The sequence below is a fragment of the Oculina patagonica genome, chromosome 13, assembly GCF_052425735.1.
Source record: "Oculina patagonica isolate OP01 chromosome 13, crgOcupat, whole genome shotgun sequence".
In the NCBI taxonomy this organism is placed as follows: domain Eukaryota; kingdom Metazoa; phylum Cnidaria; class Anthozoa; order Scleractinia; family Oculinidae; genus Oculina; species Oculina patagonica.
Genome location: NC_135770.1, coordinates 20,118,361 through 20,141,780, shown reverse-complemented (window position 1 = coordinate 20,141,780; position 23,420 = coordinate 20,118,361). Strand labels below are relative to the sequence as shown.

At 40.4% G+C, this 23,420-nt stretch overlaps 1 protein-coding gene across 1 annotated transcript; it reads right to left on the bottom strand.

The window, feature by feature from the left end:
- Positions 1-864: 864 nt before the first annotated feature.
- LOC144637006 (phosphatidylinositol phosphatase PTPRQ-like) lies at positions 865-22,357 on the bottom strand. Its single transcript, XM_078496184.1, has 26 exons — positions 22,244-22,357; positions 21,286-21,346; positions 20,003-20,602; positions 19,361-19,461; positions 18,971-19,035; positions 18,552-18,706; positions 18,052-18,363; positions 17,117-17,431; positions 16,663-16,959; positions 15,571-15,870; positions 14,728-15,027; positions 13,973-14,272; positions 13,146-13,463; positions 12,273-12,578; positions 11,506-11,796; positions 10,661-10,960; positions 9,089-9,388; positions 7,626-7,976; positions 7,159-7,464; positions 5,993-6,459; positions 5,162-5,256; positions 4,932-5,091; positions 4,380-4,446; positions 3,020-3,291; positions 2,165-2,321; positions 865-1,546 (listed from the first exon to the last, which is right to left on the bottom strand). The coding sequence occupies exons 1-26, from the start codon at positions 22,280-22,282 to the stop codon at positions 1,008-1,010; spliced, it is 6,774 nt and encodes a 2,257-aa protein (XP_078352310.1). The 5' UTR covers positions 22,283-22,357; the 3' UTR covers positions 865-1,007.
- Between the last annotated feature and the right edge of the window lie 1,063 nt (positions 22,358-23,420).

Genomic DNA, 23,420 nt, shown 5'->3' with positions numbered 1-23,420 from the left:
TGTATTTAACGTTCAGTTAGCCATTCCCTGAGGATGACCGTTTATTACAAGTTTGACTGTAGTTCTGGCCCCGGTTTTTTAAAGGGTGCATAGCGCTATCCACCGGATAAATCACTATCCAGTGGATAGCATAGTTTGTTGTGCCATCACTTATCCGCTGGATAGTGATTTATCCGGTGGATAACGCTATCAACCATTTGAACAACTAGGCCCTCAGTGTTCACTAAGCTGAGAGCAGGAATCGCTGAGGACATCCCGTCATTACAACATATAAAGGAATTGATACTGGTATCACGATTGAAACCAACCCAGTTAATACGACCAAGTTTTTACAGGCCGTCAGTCGATTTATCTCTGTATCTAGATTACAGGATTGCAACAATAAGAAACATTCAACAAAGATGTACAATAAAGAGCTAGCACAATATTAATTCAGTTTAAGCTAACGACTCGGTAAATTAATTGAATAAGGGTTTTCAGAACAGAATTGTATCCAATATAGTGTATGCCGAATCAGCAATAACCCCAAGGGGGGGGGGTACTCCCATATGAAAGGGACAGAGCTAGGGAAGGTATCCAATGCTGGTATCCAAGGTATCCAGGTATCCAATGCTGGGCGCGGCTTTATATGTAGGAGTCCAATCTCTGTCACAAGGGAGTCCCGCTTGGGCATTTACTATGAAGCTATTGTATAGTAATTGAAAGTGATAAATGATCATCGCAGTGAATTTCCAATTTAAGCAATTGAAAAAAAAATTTTCAGGCTTCTTTATTCCAATTGCTTAAATTGGAAATTCACTGCGATGATCATTATTTTATCACTTTCATATACATCCGCAGTTCATATATGTATCATTTCATATACATTACATCATTTGTATAGTAATTGCTTGTAATAAAGTTAGCCGTTTGCAAAACACTAAGAATGTTACGTATCACATAGATCAACTTGCAAGGCAAGAGCCTGATTGAGGAGGAGGGGACAAGACGTTGTTGTATCCAAAAGTCTACAACCTTGTTTCATCTATAACACGGACATTCGGCTCCAACGTAACGGGAGCAACCGGGAGGCCAAATCCGTGCTTCCTCCTCAAAGGAAGAGATGCAGGTCTCATGGTTAATGTGACATTGGGCGACAAGTGATTTGTCGATTCGGCGTGAAAAGGCCACATCGTTAAATTGTATGATTTTCTGCTACTCAGTGGTGTCGCGACGCCTTTGATGGACATAGCACATAGGGAACATTCCCGCTTTGAACAGAACGAGTTTCTTCTACTCAACGATGACGCCACGTTTTTGACAGGCATAGTGCTGGCACGTGGACGTGACGACCATTCCTGTCGAATGTCACGCAAGCTAAGTACTTCGTAATACTCTTTGACTGCATCGGTTGCTTGCTGATCGCGTTCTCTCTCCACCCGCATCACGTGATATCTCTCTTGACGGTGCCGTTTTGATAGTACGTCTACCTTTTTCTTAATGTTGGCGAGGAAACTGTCCACAAGTGGAGACATCTCATTCTTGAGATCTTTGCTTTGAGTTAAAACTGTAAGAGAAAATAAAGTCTTTGTTCGAGCCAAGTGGCCCATATAGCCGGAGCTTATCCCGGTTTCCGTAGCATTAAGCGACTATGAGTATTGCTACTTCCCGTTGGATGGGATGCCGGTCCATCGCAGGGTTACCCCCCAGCAGTAAATTCGCCGGTACCCATTTATACACCTGGGTGAAGAGAGGCACTGTGAGAGTAAAGTGTCTTGCCCAAGAACACAACGCAGTACCCCGGCCAGGGCTCGAACCCGGGCCATTCGACTTGGAGTCGAGCGCGCTAACCATTAGGCCACCGCGCCTCAAGAGAAAATAAAGCCTTCTAAAAAGTCACAGTTACCAAAGATTCTTGTCATCAGGACCATGTGCGAATTTACAAATTATGAGATTGTTAATTCTAGCCTGTTTGGGCACAGGCTCTCCATCCTCTCTTAGTATAGCTTGCCACTGAATACAATTATTTATATTTCTCTACTGATTGCAAGCTCACAAAACGACAGAAAGTCGAGCCAATGTGATGGCCTCTTCTTGATTACTATTTAAGGTGCCAGTTATCTTCCTTTTAGAGTGGCGCTTGAAAAACTAGATGGGTGTAATACTTGTAGCAATGTATACCAACCTTTGCTGATCTTTCTTCGACGCCTTTCGTAGATGAGTCCCACCAAGCAAGCCAGAAGCAACAAAGACGAGATAATTTTTACTGTGGTAATAAACTTTGGAGATTTTTCGTCAAAAAGACTCGTGGACTGCTGCTCAACTGGACTATCTTCTGGTTCCTACATAACATTAAAAATGAGTTACAATTTTGATGCTTGAATAAAATTATGGTTCTACACAGTGCTTGTGACCGACTACGGGGATCTCCCTTCTTGATACCTTAGCCTCCTTAAGACTGCAAGGAAGAACTGTCATGGAAGTGTCATTTTCTGATCTGAGGGCACGTTGATCATAATCCTAAACTTGCTCACTCATTTGCTCACTTGCTCACTTAATAACCACTCACTTTCTCGTTCGTTCACTGGCTCATCTTATTAAATTTTTTTCTTTTTCCTGCTAACACATAGGGCACCTCCAACAGACACTTCTCGAAGGAGCTGCGCCACGTATGGTCATTTCTTTAGCTTTGTCGTTAGTCATTTGCCTCAATCTTAATCCTTGCCTATTTTTGGTATGATATTGCTTCTTTCGTGTTTTTCTACCCGAGATAACATTAATTTGAGATTTATTTGAAGGCAATTTTGTCAATAAGGACTGGGATGTTCCTTTTGACAGTCTTCACGGGTTCAACAAAGTCGTGTTGGTACACAAACGTTTTCTTCAGTTGTATGGCTTTTACTTTGTTTACTTTTGGAGGTAGAGTTGGAAAATAAACTATTTCTTGGTCGAACATGAGACTGCGACATTAAAGATCACTTCTATCGGCAGCCAACATTCACTTTTAAAAAATAAACTCAGTTAAAAACAGTCCTCTCACCTTAAGAATGTTTACATTTTCTTCGATCCTACGAGACACACTCTCTGCATGTGCCTTAGTATACCCTGTAAGACACTTCTCTAGTTCCATGGAGTGACCTGCAAGGACCACTCCGTAACTGGCCTTATAATCGTACACGCGGACGATCCTGAAGCGAGGGTCATCAAACAGTTGCTTGTAAGAGGACAACACATAAAGGTCCACCAAGGCTCCTTTCACTTCTCGGTCTCTAAGAGCTCGGCTGATTTCCTCGTAATTCTTGTAGTTACGCACTAAAATGATGAATGCGAGATAACACATAACGGCTGGATCAGTAAACAGTAATCATTTGACAAGTGAGTCGCTAGATCAAAATAACATAACGTGATTGTCACTCAATAACTAGCTAATTATCATCCAACAATTCGATCACTAGCAAAGATGTTCGGGATGTAAAAAATGCTAAAAGAGTCGCGCGTTTGCTATTTAACAAATCGATGAAGTTATAAGCTGTAAGCAGTGTGAACTTTAAACTATTCCTTAAATAATTGATAACCAATATTTTTTTATATGTAAAAGTTGAAAAAGACAAGTCTCGATAGAAAAATTAAGGTGGCTCACAATAGTTTAGACATCCCGTCATTGGCAATGTATTAAACGGGCTATGTCACGGAGATTTCGCAGATGTTTTGGGTAAACTATTCTAAAAATAAGTGGTAGGCAACTTAACCCATTAAAAAACCATTTTTTTTAACATCTGAAGGAAGTTATAACCGTAATTTGCGGATAGAAATAAAGCTACGGCTAAAAATATCGATTTTTTTTTGAAGACGCGCGGAAAAGTTAGGCCTTAATTTTTCAAATTGCAATCCATTTCCATCTGAGCCATCCGCAGCCAAAGACGCAACTAAACAGTTTCATTGCTCTAATATAGCAATTTTTAGTAAAACTGGACCAATATTTTTAGCTTTCCTATGACACAAATATAAATTTAAAAAATCTGTGAGAAAGCCTCGTTAAGATCTCCCGAGCAGTGCGGCCGAAAAACGTTTACAGTAAGCCAGTGAAGCTTTTTTTTTTCGGTATCGATCGGTAAACAGAGTCTGATCCAAATGACATCAAAATTCGTTGCCATGGCAACGTAAAACAGGAGGTCGAAAATACTTTTCACCGTTTGAGGCTTATACCTTAAGAGGTACTCGGTGAAAGTTTTTGCTTTTGATATATTTTTATGTAATCGGCAAAAGAAATATTTCTACAAATTTAAGAAATAAATCACAGCTACCTTTAATTTATGTAAAAATAACACAGTTCAGTCTAACTACAGTTAAATGCCAGAGACACGAATACTTAATCGTTACGAGGCAACTTAAAGATTTACCTGTATTCACCCTGGCATTTTTCAGGATACCTAGTCGAAAATCGGTATTGTTCGCAATAGCTGCCACCTACAAAAACGAGAAAACACAAGCTATAGAATTGAAATAAATTCACATTTAAGTCATTAACGCCTGTAAACAACAGTAGTATACAGACAATTTCGGCTGTGTTAAACTTAAAAACTTTTAAACATTTTTTAGCTCCACTGCGAACTAATGAGGGATCGGAAGACTACTTATGACTTTGCCGATTGTGATCCAGTGAAAACTGGATTGTCGGAGTCACAAGCAAAGCAAAAGAACAAACCAATCACAATGCTAGTTCTTACGCCCTCCGAGTGTTTCTCTTCTGCTTGCAACTCTGTCAATCTACTTTTCACTTAATCATTAGCAACGAAGTCATAAGCGGAATCGAAACTCTGCTTACGACTCCCTCGGTTTGATTTTCACTAGATCGTAACACTCTGTACTTCTAACTACGACTGTGACTCCGACTCCGTCACTGGTGACAACCAGCCTTAACCAAATAGACGAGCGTTTGTAATCATACTAACCTCTGCACCATAGAGTTCCATGTTTGTTTCCGTATACTTGTAGTCTGTGAGAGCCGAGGTGATTCTTCCAGTCAAAATGGCAATAACAACCAAACCACACAAGGCCCAAGCGATTGCAAAAAAACGGGATGGCACTCCTCTTGGGCAGCGGTCACCATACCTGAAAGAGTTTCGTTCAGAGGACTAAGCTCAAACATTAAAAGGTGAGGACTTAACAAATTGTGACTCACCCCACCGTAGTGGACGTAATGAAGGCCCACCAGAATCCTTCCCAGGCGCCTTGGAAAAATGATCTTGGAAATTCTGCTCTGTTCGATTGAGTTTCCTATTAAGAAAAAAAGAAGGTTTTTCATCTTATTTCTTCTGATCCAATCGGTTGAAAGAGTCCGGGTAAGTGGGTAAGTAAGTAGGTACGTAGGTTGGCTGGGAGTGAGGAATGGAGGAAGGGAGGGAGGAAGGGAAAAGATATTGGTAGGAAAGGAGGTAGGTAGGAAGGTGGGTAGGTGGGCTAGCTGAAAGGAAGGGAGGGAAGGAGGCTGGGAAGTAGGGAAGGAGGAGGTAGGTAGGCTGGTAGAGAAGGTAAGAGGGAAGGACGGGGGTAAGAAGGTAGGGTAGGTAGGTTGGTAGGTAGGTAGGTAGGAAAGAGAGGGAGGTAGGTAGGTAGGTAGGTAGGTAGGTAAGTAGGTAGGTAGGTAGGTAGGTAGGTAGGAGGTAGGTAGGAGAAAGAAGAAGGAGGAGAAGAGGAGGAGGAGGTAGGTAGGTAGGTAGGTAGGTAGGTAGCAAGGGAAGGAAGGAGGGGGAGGGAGGGAGGGAGGAATGGAAAAGGAAAGAGGGAGTGAGATGGTAGGTAGGCTGGTAGAGACGGTAAGAGGGAGGGTGGGAGGTACGTAAAGGTAGATAGGTAGGCTGCTAGGGAGGGAGGGAGGGAGGGAGGGAGGGGAGGGAGGGATGGAGGAAAAAATGTTAATTAAATTTGACACTGCTGTAAATGTCTGAACTGAACATGAATTGAGTGGAATGTGTTTATTTCAAATTTTCGAATTTTGCGCAGTCGTACATACCAAAATCCACATAAGTATTCCAACAGCAAGCATCATGATAGACGTCACGAGAAGCAAAGGCCATGTTTCAAGAAACAAATTTTCGACTGCTATGCCCTTGACCTCTTGCTCTATAACAGCGATGAAGGCTATACCGGGGGACTCCGCTAGCTTGATGTGAGGATACAGAGAATAGTGCGTTTGTCCCTTTTGGACATTCACCGGAACACTAAAATCTGTGTGGGAATCGATGCTGCTGATAAATGTCTCGACGCTGGACTTTTGCGCTGGGTTTCCCTTCCCGTCAAGCTCAAAGTTGATAGTAGACACCGATTTCCCATTGGCAAGAGTACAGTCACTGCAGCAGAACTCGACAGCGTCCTCTAAGATGTGAGGAATCAAGCCTCCTACCGAGCCGTCCTCGTACTTGATGTACGGGGGGAATGGGTACCAACTAGTTGTGAACTCTCTTGGGCATTTGCAGGTCACTAAAAATAGAATTAATGTAGCTTATTTTTTTGTTTCAGTAAGACAACTCAAAATAGACGTTGTTTTTGCAGATTTGCTTGTTAACCTGAAACGATGATGTACTAGGTGTTTTTTTAATGAATGAATGAATACTAAGAATTAGTGTGTGATCATTTCAAACTAATTTTGAAGTATTATTCAACATGGAATACCCCTAACATTTGGCCTGGTGGACAAGAGTTTATTTGACTGCAGTTTATTCAAGCCTGGCGTTTATTAATAAATAAAAAATTTTCATTATTTTGACAGACATATATCTTGTCATTATACCTAAAGCTTACAATACTGTAAAATTAAGTGCTCGAGGGGCTTATTTGTTTCCAAATCAATCTTTAATCGAGAAACAGTAATTGAAAAGTTTTCGATTTTAGCATGAGTCTCTATAGGTTGATGAAGTTTATGTGGTACCCGAAAGGCTCTACAGCTTTTTAAAATAACGGAGGTGAATAAAGGCATTTTCTCATGATCATTTGTGAAGATGTAGAGAAAGCCCTTTTATGCAGCTTCTTGCAGTATATAGGAGTTAAGCCTGCACCCCTTTCTTCCCACCTTTTAAATCGTTGGAACAAATAGATCTGGAAACATTAATGAAACATACAAATAATGTTTAAAGGCAATGCATATAATAGAGGCATTCAGTAACTAAGCGCCTTACTTACATCCATCTTTGATCTCGGATCTCACTCCTTCACCTTTTATCGTGAACGCTGCAATTGTCACATTATCAATGGCTAAATTATTCAGAAGCATTAGAGTCGTGTTCCGTTCATCAGGTCCAACAGTTATAACTTCCGTATTCGAGATTATGACATCCTGGTCAGTCCGTTGAATCCTCGTGTAGTAAATATGGTAGCCTAACAGAATACCGTGAACAAAACCATCTGGCACTGGGCCCCATGACACCTCCATTCTAAGGCCACCACTGCGTGTTATGGTTAAAAAATTGGACGGTGGCATGCTGGGAACTGAAAAACAATGAAAAGTACGCGTTATAAATTTTCAAAAGTTACACGGAAAATTAGATTTGCTTTTTTCTATGTGAAAATCTTTTTAAAAGTTGTAACAATTGACTCTAAGGTTTTTCTATTTAAATGAAAAAACATTTTTTCTCATCATTCATACTAACCGTCTTCATCCGTGGACACAACAAACTGGTGACTAACATTTCCGTCTCCTTTGGAAGTAAAACCCAGTATGACAACACTGTAGTTTGTGAATTTCTTCAAAGAAGTCATCTCATAGGACAATGCGTTCGGAGGTAAAGTGATGTTCGTGTACTCAGACCAGTCCCCCTCCGTCGCACGCCTTGCGCGGGAACTGAACACTATGCTGTTGTCTCTTGGTGCAGATTGGTAGAGAAGTTTAATCCCCAGGAGTATTCCGTGAATGTAGTCGCTAGGGATTGGTTTCCACTGGACTAAGATACTTGTAGAGCTTGAGTTTTGTAACTGAATGTTTTGGGGAGGTAGACTAGGGACTAAACAAAAGAAACACAGTATCAGTGTCAAAGCTTTAAACAGTTTTAAAGATAACCTGGAAGATTTTTGTCCGAAGTGCTGCATTTTTTCCTAACATTTCAATAGTATTGCCCAAATTATACTAGGGTTGCTTTGTGTAGCACCATAGTCGTCCTAATAAAATTTTTATGTTAACTTATTAAACTCTCAGACGCCCTTGGATTCTTTATGTGTGTGCAGCCTATAAGAAGGGTATTACAGATAAAGACGAAATGCTTGTATTTTAAACAAGAGTGCGAAATTTCATCAAAGGTAGTCCAACCAATGCAAAGAAATTTTTAGGTCGCTTTCATGTAACCGCGCTTCACTAGTCAGAGAAATAAAAATAAGCACTTTAGATGTTTCCGTTTCACACCGTCCGCCAAACGAACGTGACATGTTGTTTAGTGACCTCTCTGACCAACACGCGGGCACAGTATCATCTCAAAGATGGGATCCGAAAGAATCTTAGGGTCTGTTTATATGGAGGAGAGTTGTCCCTGGTAGGAGGGTAACCCTTTCCCCCGAGCTATCTTTTACCGAGCGTTTATATGAGAAAGTTGTCCCTGTTGACCGAGCCAAAACTTGACCCTCTCGGTTCGAAAGACTGGCGAGAGTTATTTTGAAATATCTATTAAGACTGCCTTTTTTAAAATCAGGAACGCTGAATCATCGACGAAGACCACTTTAGACAAATTTTCCGCCGACTTCGATGTTGTTTTGGCCGATTCTAGCATTTGCGCATGCTCCGTATGTGTCAACTTGTCCCTGGTAGGCGAGGCAAAAATAACCAAACTGTTTATATGGAAAAAAGTTGGCTCGCTCCCAAGGGTCACCCTACCATCAAAGCGAGTGACCCTCCACCCAGGGTCACCCTGCCCCCCGAGCCAACTTTGCAATTTCTCATATAAACAGTTCGCAGCTATTTATAAAGAAACGTATGAAAAGCTCTCTCGCCTGGGGTGGCTCGGTATGGAGGGTAACCCTCCTACCAGGGACAACTCTCCTCCATATAAACAGGCCCTTACAGGTTGCAAAAAAAGTTATCCACACAATAGCATAACAACAAAGAAACAAAAATGGTGTGACGTACTGTCTTCATCAGTTGTGATGATAATAGGTTCCGTTGCTGCCCCGAAAAACTTTGTCACTCCTTTAATTTGCAAGCTATAGTTCGTGTATTTTCGTAGATTGGTTATCTCAACTGTTTGGTTCGTGGGAAGAACCGTGATGTTATAAGTGGTGTTATCAGCGGTGTCTAACTGGCGATAAGTTATGTAAAAACTTCTTAGAACTCCGGCGACTTGCTCTTCGGGGATTGGGTCCCATTGTAGCACAATGGACGTTGAGCTTGAATTGATGCCTTGAAATGATGCTGGTGCAACTTGAGGAGCTGCAAGAAAAGCATAGATTGGAAATATACGAGCATGCGAACAAGTAATGATTGAGGTAAGAAAGAAAGACATAAAGGCCTGGCCAAACGGAGACGCAAGTGCACGCAAGTTTTAGGATTTGCGAGCACTTGCGTTGTCTTACGATGACTTGCGTTCACCTTAGTCGAGATCTAACACAAGTTTTTCACCGGTTGGCCACCCAATGCAAGTCAACGCAAGTCTTGCACAATAGCACAATAGCATTGAAATGCCTTTGTTGACAACTTGCGCCCACTTGCGAGTAAACGTGTGAGTCGTTTGGCTACCCAACACAAGTCTGTACGCAAGTTTAACTTGCGATAACTTGCGTCCACTTGCGTTACCGTTTTAACCACAGCGTTTTCTTTTAGTTTCTTCGTCATAGTCGGTTTCCAAACTAGAGGAAAGGCGTTCTGGTATTCTGAGCAAGTTGGTAAAGGAGAGGTACACAACGAAACGACGGATTAAGTGTATCCAATCCACATGTGAGTTGTGGATTTAATCTCCCTTTAATTTTCGGTTCTTATTCTGAAGAGTGAAAGGTAAAAGCGAAAAATAATGTCATATTCCAATAATGGACGTTACCTTAACCTTATTCAGACCGGGCTTTTTTGGACCTTCTGGGACCGGGGGGGCTTTGCAAGCCCCTCCCCCCCCCCCCTATGTAACTACCAGAATATTTACGCAGTCACAATGAAACTTATAGGATGTATAGTATGTTCGAAAATTTATCTTTTGGTATACGTCACGTGGGATGATGACGTCACATCACGTGAAAATAACATCATGATGTCAAAACAGCCGCCATCTTGGATCAGACTTCTTGGATTTCAAAATTTTTCCAAAACGCCAGAAAAGCACCCAAAATTACTGCAAAGTACTCAAAATCAATTAAATTGGTTTAAAAAAACCGTAAAAAGGTGACAATAATTGCATTCAAGTTAGTAATTCATTAATAGAAATACGAAAATTACACATTTGGGAAAACATGCCTGTCAAAATGCCTTTGCCATGGTGATATCAAGTTCCTGACACAACAACCTATTCTACTAAATTGTTTCCAGATAAATGTTAGATAAACTCGCAAAGTTTGGCAGCGTTTGGTTAAAGCTTGAAAAAGTTATAAGCGTTCAAAGTCAGCGCGGGGCTCAAAAGCCCACCCCCCCCCCCCCTCCCCCACCACCCGTCTGAATAGGGTTAAGAAACGTTTGGCCGAGTTATACACAAGAGACGTTTCGGTCAAAACCACATACCTTCTTCCTCGGTGTTTACAATGATAAACGGACTGGATGGCCCAGGCCCTTTAATGGTAACCGCCCTCACGTTCAACTTGTAAATTGTGAAAGGCTCTAGTCCATCCATTACTGCCTGAAGAGTTGAACCATTAAAACTTCTGTATTCAGCTGGCTGATCCCCTTCAGCCTTTGTGTAGGACACGTTATAGCTTATTACGATGCCACTGACTTTATCTTCAGGAACAAGGGCCCAAGATAACAGGATCTCTGTCTGGCTTATGTTATAGCCGGTAAAATTTTGAGGAGGTGCTTCTGGAACTAAAATAAAACAATTAATTTTCAAATACTAAAATCATACATAGTCCATATCGAGATATTCACTATAACTGATCCAGTATAAATTTTTTTAGATTGGTCAATGAGGTGAAAGTTGAGGGAAACGTGGGCGCGTGTTTGCGTGGATACCTGGGTACGGGCGCGGGTACGGGCGCGGGTACAGGCGTGGCCATGGGTGCGTGAGTCAGTGATTATTTTATTATTATTATTTTTTATAAATTAAAGTGTAATTAATTAATTAAAGTGCAATGTTTTGAGAAGGGTTGTCCTACACAGGCGTAAAAGCGTACGCAACAATGCTAAACGATTACTTACGAGAGTAGTGGCAGTTTACCGCTGTTTGTTCGAATTTATCGTATTTCAGCGCTGAAGATAAAGAAAGCATGAATACGTATACATTCACGATTTCTCTTTCCTTTTCGTCATTTTCGATCCAAGTATCTTTCAGCATTGTCGCGGACGCCTTTACGCTTCTGTAGGGCAAACCTTTCTCGAAACAGCTCTATAAAGAGGATTATTAAGCCTACCATCCTGATCCGTAGACACTGTTGTGGAAACCTTGGGTCCGGTACCTTTAGATGTGAATGCGTTTACGGAAATCTGGTACAGATGAAACTTTTTCAGGTTTACGAATCGCGCATTTAAGTCGGTGACGTTTTTTGTTATCGTTACTGAAGCGTTGCTTGAGTCTGTCATGGTCACGTGATAACCTTTAATGATCCCGGATTGACAGCATTCGGGTACAGGCTCCCACGTTACAAGAATACTGGTTGAACTTCTATCGTGAACTGTAAGGTTACTTGGAGGCACACTTGGGGCTGAGAAAAGAACAATACAGGCATCAATCATTCAGTCTGTCAGTCAGATAGTTGCCTTAAAAATCAGCTTATCAGTCGACAAGATAGTCAGTCCGTAAGTCACAATCCTTCAAACAGTCAATACGTCAGTCAGTGATACAGACAGACAGACAGACTGACAGAAAGACAGACAGACAGACGGACAGACAGTAAAATAAAAAGGCAGCCATTCAGTGGGTCGTCAGCTAGATAGTTAATCAGAGAGTTCGTGATACAGTTCATCAGACAGCAGTCATTAATCATTAAACATTGTGTTTAAACAGTCAATTAACCAGTCAGTTAATTCATCAAACAAACAACGAGTCAGTGAATTGTGCTTTGTGTTAGTTCTATAGTAAACGTAAAGTGGCATTTTTTTAGCTACAAGGGCAGAAACAAAGAAAAAAATAAATTTCTTTGAAAAGAAATAAATTCAATAAAAAGATGGGTTAACTTACTTCCCTCCTCTGTAAATACTTCCACAGCTGCAGCAGGACCGTTTCCAAAACAATTGAACCCTAAAACTTCTATCCTGTACTTGGTGTACGTTTTGAGCCCTGTGAGGTTCGTCTCCAGTACAGTGAAGTCGTAAGTACGATTTTCCAAGCTTTGTAATCCCTTGTTCTTTGTCACCTCGTACAAAAACAGCTTGTATCCTTGCATGATTCCATGTCTTTTGTCTTCCGCTATTTCTTGCCAGCTGGCATATAGACTGGATGTACTGGTGTTGTAGGCTGTGAGGGGCTGGGGCGAGGCCGCAGGAACTGAATGATGAAAGCAAATAGGCGTTAGAGATATTTTAACGAGTATGTACTATCAACATTGCTGTCTTCACACATCGTCGTCGTTTTCATTATCATTGCTTATAGCACTTTAGCCATATGAATAATGGAATTAAAAACTACTTAAACATGTATGCACCATGCTCACAACAGCTTAGTGTCTCTGACTGGTTGTTATTTGAGAGCAAAAATTCAAACCCATGCAGCAAATAACCAATCAGAGTCACTTAACGATAATCTTAAAGCTACGTTATCAGTGCGGTTTTCAGCTCTTAGATTCTCGATTTCTCTCGAAGTGGGGAAGAATGGGCGCGCGCACAGAGACCTGATTATTGAGACTACAGTCGAGCCTATTTAATGCTTATACCATAGGGAGAGAGCTGAGTGTCCTTATTATGGGGGTTCCGTACTATTGAAATAGATTTTATATGTATTCTGGTTTCTCTTGGACTATGTGAACTGTCCATAATGCAGAGGTGTCCTATTGAAAGACTCGACTGTTCTTTCCAGAAAGAAAGGGTTAAAGCTGTCAGAATACATGTCACCAACCTTCACCGTCGGTCCTAACTATAACAGATTCGTTTGTTGGACCAGCGCCCTTGACTGTGCGAGCAGCTATGGTAATGTTGTAGAGCCTGAATATTTCCAATCCCTCGACAACAGCACTTCTACGTGTATCTGTGTGATGCCTTCTTAATATTGCGTCTTTCGTAAAAGAGTCGCTTGCGTTGGCCTCCAAGATGTACAGCACGAAACCTTGCAGGATGCCGAGAACTTGACGTGGGTTTTCGTTGTAGTCCCAAGACACTTCAACTTCACGTGAACTGACATTGTGAGCATTCAGGTTGACAGGGGAATTGATAGGAACTGGTAATATATAAAAGGTATAGCAAAATAAACACAATGATCAAGAAACAGTAAAGCTTTGATCTCTCTTCAGAAATCCATGCAGTTCCCCCGAAAAACACACAACCATCTCACTGTGACTGACAACAAAAATGCGAAAAAACGTTTCGTTTAAATGGTAAGATTGTAGCTGGAAATGCTCGTAGGGAGATGTAACGAAGGAGTTTATCATTATTTTGAAAGTAGGGATGTGCGGCAAATATATCATTCTTTAACGCTCGGATAGAGAATTGAAAATTCTGTTATGTATTTGAGATCAATAATAATTGCAGTGCCATGCAAACCAGCTCCTGCCATTTGCAGGTTACTGTAGAACACCTTTCATGAGATCGATGGATTCAATATTTTTTTCTCTTTCTACTTTTTTTTGCTTTTGTCTTACTTTTCTAATCTTTACTTACAACGCATGCCTTGTCAAGGTTGAATCTCTTATGATAAAAAATTAAGGGTATGAGTTCACAGTTACTCACCAGATTCATCAGTCATTTGATACACCTTCTCACTCAACGGGCCATCCCCTTTGATGGTAAACGCCAATACCTCTATCGAGTAGTTCTGGAAAATCCAAAGGTCTTTGAAAACATACACAAGGACATCTGGTCCAACAGTTATATTCCAAGCCACTGAATTGCCATCTTCTCTCTGAAGACGAAGTCGAGAGCCCAGAATAACGCCATTTCGGTGAATTAATGGAACATCGTTCCAATACACACTTAAAGCGGTTTCATTAGCCATGAGGAGCTGTACGTTAATTGGCGTTGCAGACGGAACTGTAGAAAGAAAAAAAAGTTTAAAAAGGGTTAAGGTTTTTCGAGCTTAATAACTCATGATGGCAGACTATAAGTGCTGCTCACTGGGAATAGAAAATTCCGAACATCTTCCGAAGAGTGCAAGAAATCTTCGCCTGTTTTCCAAGGAATGCATAAGACTAGTAAAAACTTCGGGAAGTTCTTACCATCATAAAATGTAAAGCAAAATAGACACCATGATTGATGTACTATTCAGGACAACGTTTTCTCAGGGACTTAGCGTCAACACGCAAGAGAGCTGCCGATTAAAAGTTACATGAACGACAATAGAAGACTCAAGAGCCAAGCTCAAAGTCAGAAAGATGCATTTGCTCTCTAGTTCCCAGAGCACCCCACCCCCCTTTTTTCTAATCTTTACTTACAACGCATGCCTTCTCATAATACATAAACTAAGAGTATGCGTTCATTTCACTCACCGGATTCATCCGTCATCTGATATACCTTCTCGCTCCACGGACCATCACCTTTGATAGTAAACGCCATTAACTGTATTGAGTAATTCTGGAAAATCAAGAGATCTGAGAAAACAGATACACGAACATCTGGTCCAACAGTTATGTTCCACACCACTGAGTTGTTATCTTCCCTCTGAAGGCGAAGTCGAAAGCCCAGAATAACGCCATTTTGGTGAATCAATGGCACATCGTTCCAATATGCATTTAAAGTGGTTTCATTAGCCATGTGCAGCTGGACGTTAGGTGGTGGTGCAGACGGAACTGTTGAAAGAAAAAAATAAATATAAAGGGTTAATTAAGCCTTTGCAAATTCAATAACTCATGATGGCAGACAAAGGTGATCGTGCTATGAAGCTACTAGGGTAATACGAAATTCCAAAGATCTTCCGAAGAGTGTAAGAAATCTTCGCCAAAATGAATTGTCATAAAAATCCTTCCATCATAAAATGTGTAAAGCAAAAGAAAAACCATGATTGATATACTATTTCGAACGACGTTTCCTCGGGGCCTTCTAAGTGTTAACATGCAAGTTAACTACTGATCAGAAGACGAATTAACACCGACAGGAATTACATCCCTTCTCGAAATCGCAGAGTAACCTCTTTTTCCTGTGCAAACCAGCTGACGACATCTGGTACAATATACTACATGCATGTGAAAAAACGGTCAGTCGTTAGGTCGGTTATGGATCATTTTTTCTCTTCTCTGTTTCTCCATCCATTGATCTTTTTACATACAGCACTTAGGTGGTCAAATTGAATCTCTTATGATGAACAAACTAAGAGTATGCGTTACTTTACTCACCGGATTCATCCGTCATCTGATACACCTTCTCGCTCCACGGACCATCGCCTTTGATGGTAAAAGCCATTAACTGTATCGAGTAATTCTGGAAAATCAAGAGATCTGAGAAAACATACACGTGGACATCTGGTCGAACTGTTATGTTTCGTACAACTGAATTGTCATCTTCCAGCTGTAAGCGAAGTCCATAGCCCAGAATAACGCCATTTTGGTGAATCAATGGTACAACGTTCCAGTATAAATTCAAACCGGTTTCATTAGCCATGTGGAGCTGTACGTTAGACGGTGGCGCAGACGGAACTGTAGAAAGACAAAAACGTAAAAAGGATCAAGTCTCTTCGAACTTAAAAACTCTTGATGACTAACATTAAAATTGGATGACCGTATTATGAAGCTACCAGAAAGAAAGGAAATTCTGAAGATCTTTCGAAAACTACAAGAAATCTTTGCCAGTTTTTCAAGGAATGCATAAGACTAACGGAAGACTAGGAAAAACGTCGGAAAACTTCGTAAAGTTCTTAACCACCATAAAACGTAAAGCAAACTAAACACCATTATTGAGGTACTAGTCAGCACGGCGTTGTTTACGGGGCCTTCTTAGTGCAAACATGCAAGATAACTGCTGATTAGAAAATTAATGAACACCGATAGAAGACTCTGGAGCCAAGCTTGTAGTATAACAGGTCAAAAATTGCATCTCTCCTCTAACTCCCTTCTTCCCCATTCCGTCCTCCAAAACAAAACACACAATGACTTTCTTGTAGCTAACAACATAAAGGCAAAATTGTGTTACATTTAGAGCAGGAAGATTTGTTTAGGGTTTTGTTGGTATGTCACATAAATACTCCTAAACGCTAAAAAAGGGGATTAAAATACATTACCCAAACTTTTTTTAAGATATTTAATTTCACGTTTTATGCAAAGAAATTTGCCATGGACCCCGTGCAAACTAGCTACTGGCAACTGGTACTACATGCAAAACTATCAGTCATAATGCAGTCATAATTTTGTTCTTTTACATAAAACAAATAGGTGGTCAAAGTTGAATCTCTCAGGATGAACAACCGCCGCGTATCCCTCTACCTCACTCACCAGATTCATCAGTCATCTGATACACCTTCTCGCTCAACGGGCCATCCCCTTTGATGGTAAACGCCAATATCTCTATCGAGTAATTCTGGAACATCAAGAGATCTGTAAAAACATACACACGAACATCTGGTCCAACAGTTATGTTCCATGATGAATTACCATCTTCCCTATGAAGGTAAAGTCGATAGCCCAGAATAAGGCCATTTTGGTGAATCAATGGCACCTCATTCCAATACATTTTTAAAGTGGTTTCATTAGCCATGACTAGCTGTACGTCAGACGGTGGCGCAGAAGGAGCTGTAATATAAAAAATGGAAAAAGGTCAAGTCTTTCTGAGCTAGCTTCATACCTTATCATTGCTGGCATTTAACTAGTACGGTTCCTGCAGTACGAATAGGAAGATCTTCCGAAGAATGCAAGAAAAAAATTTCGGAAAACCTTATGAAGTTCCTACCATTGTCATCTGTCATGACTGTCACCGTAGTATAAATTCCGTGTCCGACAGATGTCCTTCCAGCCACAGAGATATGATAAAGCCAGTACTTGTGAAGCGATGAAACGGTGTAGTCTGACGTGTCCAACCCCACATCTGCATAACCTCTGGAGTCATAAGGATGGCGGAGGCCAAAATGATCATCATCCCATGCCACTCGGTAGCCAATCAAAATGCCGTTGGCTAGTTTTTGTGGAATTGAGTGATTCCACTGGACGTAGATACTGGTAGAGCTGGTGTTGTGGTATGCGACAAGCGCTGGACCAACAGAGGGAACTGTGTTGTATTAACAAAAGGGACGGTTTGTTAAGTAGAGTTTTATAAAAGAATATCACCCTGTTAATAGTTAAGAGACAGTGGACCCTTTGCAGCTCACGGTCACAAGGTACAAAATCCGCCATGCCGGGGGGCGGGCTTCGCTCTGGGAGATTCAAAACAAAAGAACGTCAAACATCACAGGTGAAGTCGCTTTGTTTTGGATGTCCCGGTGTAATTTGCCGTCCAGCAAGGTGTCAAGTTGTACCGTGACCGTTAGCTGCAAATAGCTCATTGTTTCACAATTTGACCCAAGTTTACCCTCCAACACGTTAAAAGCCCGTTGTCTACATAAAAGTCCATCAAAAACGGATCTGGAGACAGGATTGTACACCACAGTCGAGGAAGGCCACTATTCGTGGAATGCTCAAATAACTACATAATAATTGTCCAATATGACGAAAACGGCAGCAACAACAAAAACGAGCCTGATTCGACCACCGTTGGACCTCTGCCTTTGACCTGAGACGAATACCTGTTCTTCTCCACTGTGGAAACGTGTCGTACTAAGAAAACCAATTCAACTAATAAGATTATTTGGGTCTTTAAATGTTTTTTTATGTTTCCTTATGTTTACATACCCCATTGAGCTGTCCTGACCGTGAGAACTTCCGAAATGAGGCCTTCAGATCGATACGATACTGCCGACACACGAAAGCAGTAATTGGTGTATGGATGGAGTGGATACACTCCCGCCATTATCGGGGGCACGTTGTTGCGGATGACGGATTGTGCTGCCCACTGGGAGCTAGGATCGTCAAGATTTTTGTACAGGATTCTGTAGCCGTAAAAATAATCATCGTGTGGTTGAACGAAAACTGGGTCCATTGTAATCGTAATTGTGTTGTAGGTGATAGTAGATGCAGCTGCGTTTTTCGGGGCTTCACAAATAACTGAAAAATACAGTAAGGGAGCAAGCAACTTCATCGATCAGGATATCAGTAAAATCGCTTATTTCCATGTAAGCATCATTGTTGGATCTGCAACACCTGCTGGCATTTGTTGGCAAGAAATGTTTAATTGGCACAGTCAAGGGATAAGAGAGCTACAAGCAGATAAAGTTAGTGTTAAGCTAACTTACAATTATCATCATCTTTATTTTCACAAGAAGCCTCATCAAGGAAGCCAGGAGATCCGAGAAGTGTGCTATTTTCCATGGCAAGCTGAAGTGTTAACATGGATTGCCAGGTAATGCGGGTGAATTTTAATGTAAAGGATACTGCAGCAGTTCCATCACTGTTTGTAAAGAAGAAAGGAATAATATTAACATTAATAGCGTTTGTTTGCCTGTTGTTATTTTTAATTGCATATTTGCATCAAGCAAAAATAATAATTAATTGATTATTAATTGATCATAGCCTTCACAATATCGCTATTTGTGGTAGCACTTCTTCCATGACGCTGAATTACTCCATCATGGAAACCTTTAAAGTAACATTGAAAAAGCCTTATACGTCGATATAAGGTATTTCTAAATAGCTCAGTACTAAGATCGATCACCTTTCTGAGACCGAGATGTTTTTAATTTCCATAAAATATGCATCACCAGTGTATATCTCGTTTACCTGCAACATAAAAGGAAAATCAGTTGCATGCAAAACAAACGAATCAAATCTAATATTCAACGGCTCGACAGAGTTTTATACGGTTCTGAGAGGTTCCGACCGGCGGTACAAACCCTCACCTTTTTATATACCATTTTGGACAGCAAAGGTAACCCTTTGTTAAACTTCCATAAAGAATGTTAACCCTTTTACACATGTTTTTATATGCCTTCAGTAGAAATACCTCATTCCTTTACTAATCTTTTCTCTATAGGTATCTTTTCAAATACTAAAATTACCCAGACGTTAACCAAAAAGAGAATTCGGTGTTACAAACTCATCTTACTTTATTGTAAAAGTCCGTTTTCCACTGATTGGACTTTACTGAATCGTAGATCAGGTCTGAGAAGATAATTTTCAAGCCTATTTCTGTATACGGACTATTATCTGCAGAACATACGGAGAAAATCAGCGTATCATATACAGTAACAATAAACAACAAGGCGCGTTTATTCCAGGAGGCGTTCACCAGCGATTCAATCAACTATTATTAATAATTCCCAAATTGTGACGTTTTGTGGTTGGCTCGCGAAGGCTAGAGTCCAGATAGCTGCAAGGAGCACAACTATAGTACGACTATAGCACTACGGATAAAACGCTATTTTCTGTTCACTGGTTTTTAATGACGCAATGCAATGAACTGTTTCTGAGGTTTTGTTTGGCAGCGAAAATGAGCACCTGCAGAAAGGTCTAAAACTATGGCACATTTTCCTTACATAAAGCTCATGTTCACTTCAACTTCACACTTAAATGCTTGTAGATGGGTTTTATGTCTAATTCAGAGAAAACGCTTAGCCGAGCAGTCAAATTTCAAAACGCCAAAGAAAAGCTTTCTTGAAACAAACTTTTGCATGATATTTGTCATCGAACTTTGTTACGCATTGCTTTGTAGAGAAAGCAGTTTAAACCAACTGAATAATCAACTTACCAAATGCTGGATTCCGTTTCTCATCAAGAACGCTTGTGAGCTGTTTGGAATACCAGATGTTTAAATCCTTGTAGTACGCAATAGGGAATGTTTTTCTTCCCAAAAAGTAATTTTCTCGCGTCTTCAATCCGTTCGGACTATTCCCGCAATGAAGATACGGGATCGAGTTGCTGTACCAGGAATCAACATACACAGCTAAGTTTCCAACCTTCTCCCATACGAGCCCGAGATAAAACCACACCCCCAGGGGCGGGGAAATGACACGGGAACAGTACTTGTCTTTACCATACACCATCACTCGAAAACTACCCTTAAGGTATATATTAACCCCTTCATACAAGGTGTCGTCGGTGTCTTTGTTCCCAAAAAAGATCTGCAAGCCAGATTTAGGCATCAGTTTGAGAAACAATCCCATGGTTATGTCACAGTCTGATGGATGTCCTAAACAGCTTTTATCATGTCCTTGCAGTTTGATGTAGGTGCCAGCTGAGCCATCAAGATAAAGGCCCTTTCCCACAGGCGACTGCTCATGTCTCGCGTTGCCGTCCGCTACTACGTTGATGTTCAAATCCTCAAAAGGCCAGATGTCATGCTCACTGCCTATTGAAATAATATGGAAAGGAAGTGTAACAAAGTACAAACATCAGTAGGCTTGAATTTTGACGTTGGCCAGCTAATGATCAAGGCTACTACAAAGCTCGAGTTTCTACTTGTTCTTCAGTCGTCTATACCATGAATAGCCTTGATCACTAGCTCTTCCTGGTCAAATGATATCTCAGATACCTTACCCCTGGGACGAACATGATCAGACATGGGAGACCCCCGGAAAACATATCTTAGCGTTCTAAGACATAGAAGAAACACAATTTTATCGACTAATCCAAAGGAAAAACGTAAATCGATTGTGATGTTTCTCGCTTGATATTTCTCACATTGCGAGTCCCTTACAAAGTGTTGCAGTGAAATCCTCTTAAATACGCGTATACGTACCGGAGAATAGGCCCTTTGCAGCTAACGGTTACACGGTACAAAAAACTTTGCTGGGGGGCAAGCTACGTGCTGGGACATTAAACACAAAGCGACTTTAACCAGTCATGCTTGATTTCCCTTTGTTTTTAATGTCCCAGAGCGTAGCATGCCCTCCAGCATGGCAGATATTGTACCATATGATCCTAGACTGTAAAGGGCCCATTAAATGACCCTTCGCAAATATTTTGCAAAATTTGGCGATGTTTAGAGTAAACACGTTATCAGTTTTTACAGTGTCAACAAATGTTAATTACCTGCCACACCTCTCACAGGACCAAACTTGTCCTCCGATGCCAGAAATAGAAGAAGAGTGATCTGAGTAATGAACATAAGACATTTTGTTTGGAAAAAAAATCATTAACACTTTTCAATTTTTGAAATTTAAAAGCAAAAACATCAGCAACAACACGACCTCAGACCTCTGAAGAACATTAAGGACCGTTCATTTTTTGTCGCTTTGGTTGAGTGGATCCGGAGGATTTTAGGGGGACTTGCTTGATTTAGAGACAAGTAAAAGGGGGATCACTCAATAAAGCTTAGAGAGAAAGTTGCTGCGTCAAACTGGAGCAATTTACATCTTACAGCATGATGGTGAGGAATTTTATGCCGGAGAGAAGCATCTGCTGAAGGGGGAGGAAGGATTGGGGGCGGGGGTGATCACAAATTATAGACTTGTTTCATGTCAAAATCCTCCGACTAACCTCAGGCGATAAACAATGACATATCCCCTGGAAACTATTCAACGTTTGCTTTGTGTTTTAACAAGTCCTTGTGTTATAAACACTTTGTCTTCAATATTTTTAATGTTGAAAACGTATTTAAAAATAATTTGTCTAAAAATTCCAGACGAACCCATTTTTCCTGATAAATCATGTTGATCAATGGAGTTGTTATAAAAAGCCGAAACCAACATAAAACATTCTGTCTGATTACTGGGCTCAGATAATTATGTTTGAATGTTGCGTGCAAAAAAAGTGTTTTCTTGTTTTCGAATATATATCTATCAAAAAAAAACCAGCAAAATTCAAAACTTAGAAAAACAAATTAATTGTTTTGAAGATCTAAAAAACACCAAGAAACTATATCCCTTTCCTTCTTAGTCAAAGTAAGATAAACTGCTGATAAATAAGTAAGAATGTTTTTAACTTATGGAATTGTGAAATCTAATGCATAAAAAACGCGACATTGAAAGAAATAAAAATTATGTCATACCTTCAACACAAAATGAGAAAGTTCGCTGGAGAAATACATAAGAACGGTTGCTATTAGCGAAATGAGGCAAATTTGAGCAACTAGGCGACACGTTCATCAGATAGCTGGTTGTTTTTCGAAGAGTGGATCTGCAGTGTTCGTTTCTATGATTACTTTGTTCCGTATAATTTTATTATAATTTTTATTATATATTAAACTCTTTCTAAAAGCTAACAGTGTGTCTTTTGTTGACACAACAAAATAGTTCGCGTGACATGAATATTTAAGTAAGTAAAAATAGTTAGAAGCTTAATATAAGAGATTGTCTCATCGATTTTGTGATGTTTCAAGAGTTCCTTTACTTTCTTTTAGATCGGGAGGTCTCGAATTTTGAGGTGACAGCAAAATGAGAAGGGAAAATTAAAATTTGATTTTCAAAGTTTAGTCAGCACCTATACTTTTTATTGTTATTTAAATTTAGTGCTCGTATTTAATCTTCAATTCACAGACAACTGTTTTTTAATTTTTTGATAAACATCCCATATGTAGTCAATGACATTTAGATGCATCTTAGGGCTTGTTGTTTCAAGTTTCGTAATCATTATTTTCTTCAGAGATAATTCGAAAAGCCTAGAATAGTTTTATTTTTAGCGAGAGCTTTCGTCCGCTGTTATTCACTCTGAACACCAAAAATTAAAATTCTAGCTATACCTTTGTCCTTTTTGTATAAATATTTAAATAGTTGCTCTCTTTGAGCCCAGTCGATAATATAGAACTTTCTTTGTCGTTTATTCGCTCTGATCATAAATCATTAATACTATTCCATGATGAATTTTTGGTTATTTCAGACAAGATATTTGTTTGCGTTGTTCGCGAACAGGACTTTAGGCGCGATGCTCAAAAGGTTTGCCAAACTCAGAAAGGTCTCCAAGGTCGTTCTTTGACCTGGACGAAACGCTGCGTCGGACTATTGTCAATGGAAACAAGTCCTTTGTTCTCCTAGACGTTCTCGTATCAAACAAAGAAAAAGTGCTGAGTACTGTGGAATGTTCTCGCAACCAGGTCGATGCTCTCCGGGACAATCTTCCCCTGGTTCTCATGCACTTCCCGCCAGTTCCCGGAGTGCCATGACCCGAAAATCTATCGTTACAATGGCTTCGGCGGGGTCTTGGTAAAGTTAATTTTGTCTTTGGTCCCC

What these genes read in the sequence shown, in the direction of transcription:
- LOC144637006 (XM_078496184.1), bottom strand. Translation starts at nt 22,282, where the DNA reads ATGTATTTCTCCAGCGAACTTTCTCATTTTGTGTTGAAG. An exon ending in AAACGGACTTTTACAATAAA is followed by an intron (nt 19,036 to 19,360) that starts GTAAGATGAGTT and finishes TTTATGTTGCAG; the next exon opens with GTAAACGAGATATACACTGG. An exon ending in AGTCATGACAGATGACAATG is followed by an intron (nt 16,960 to 17,116) that starts GTAGGAACTTCA and finishes TTTATATTACAG; the next exon opens with CTCCTTCTGCGCCACCGTCT.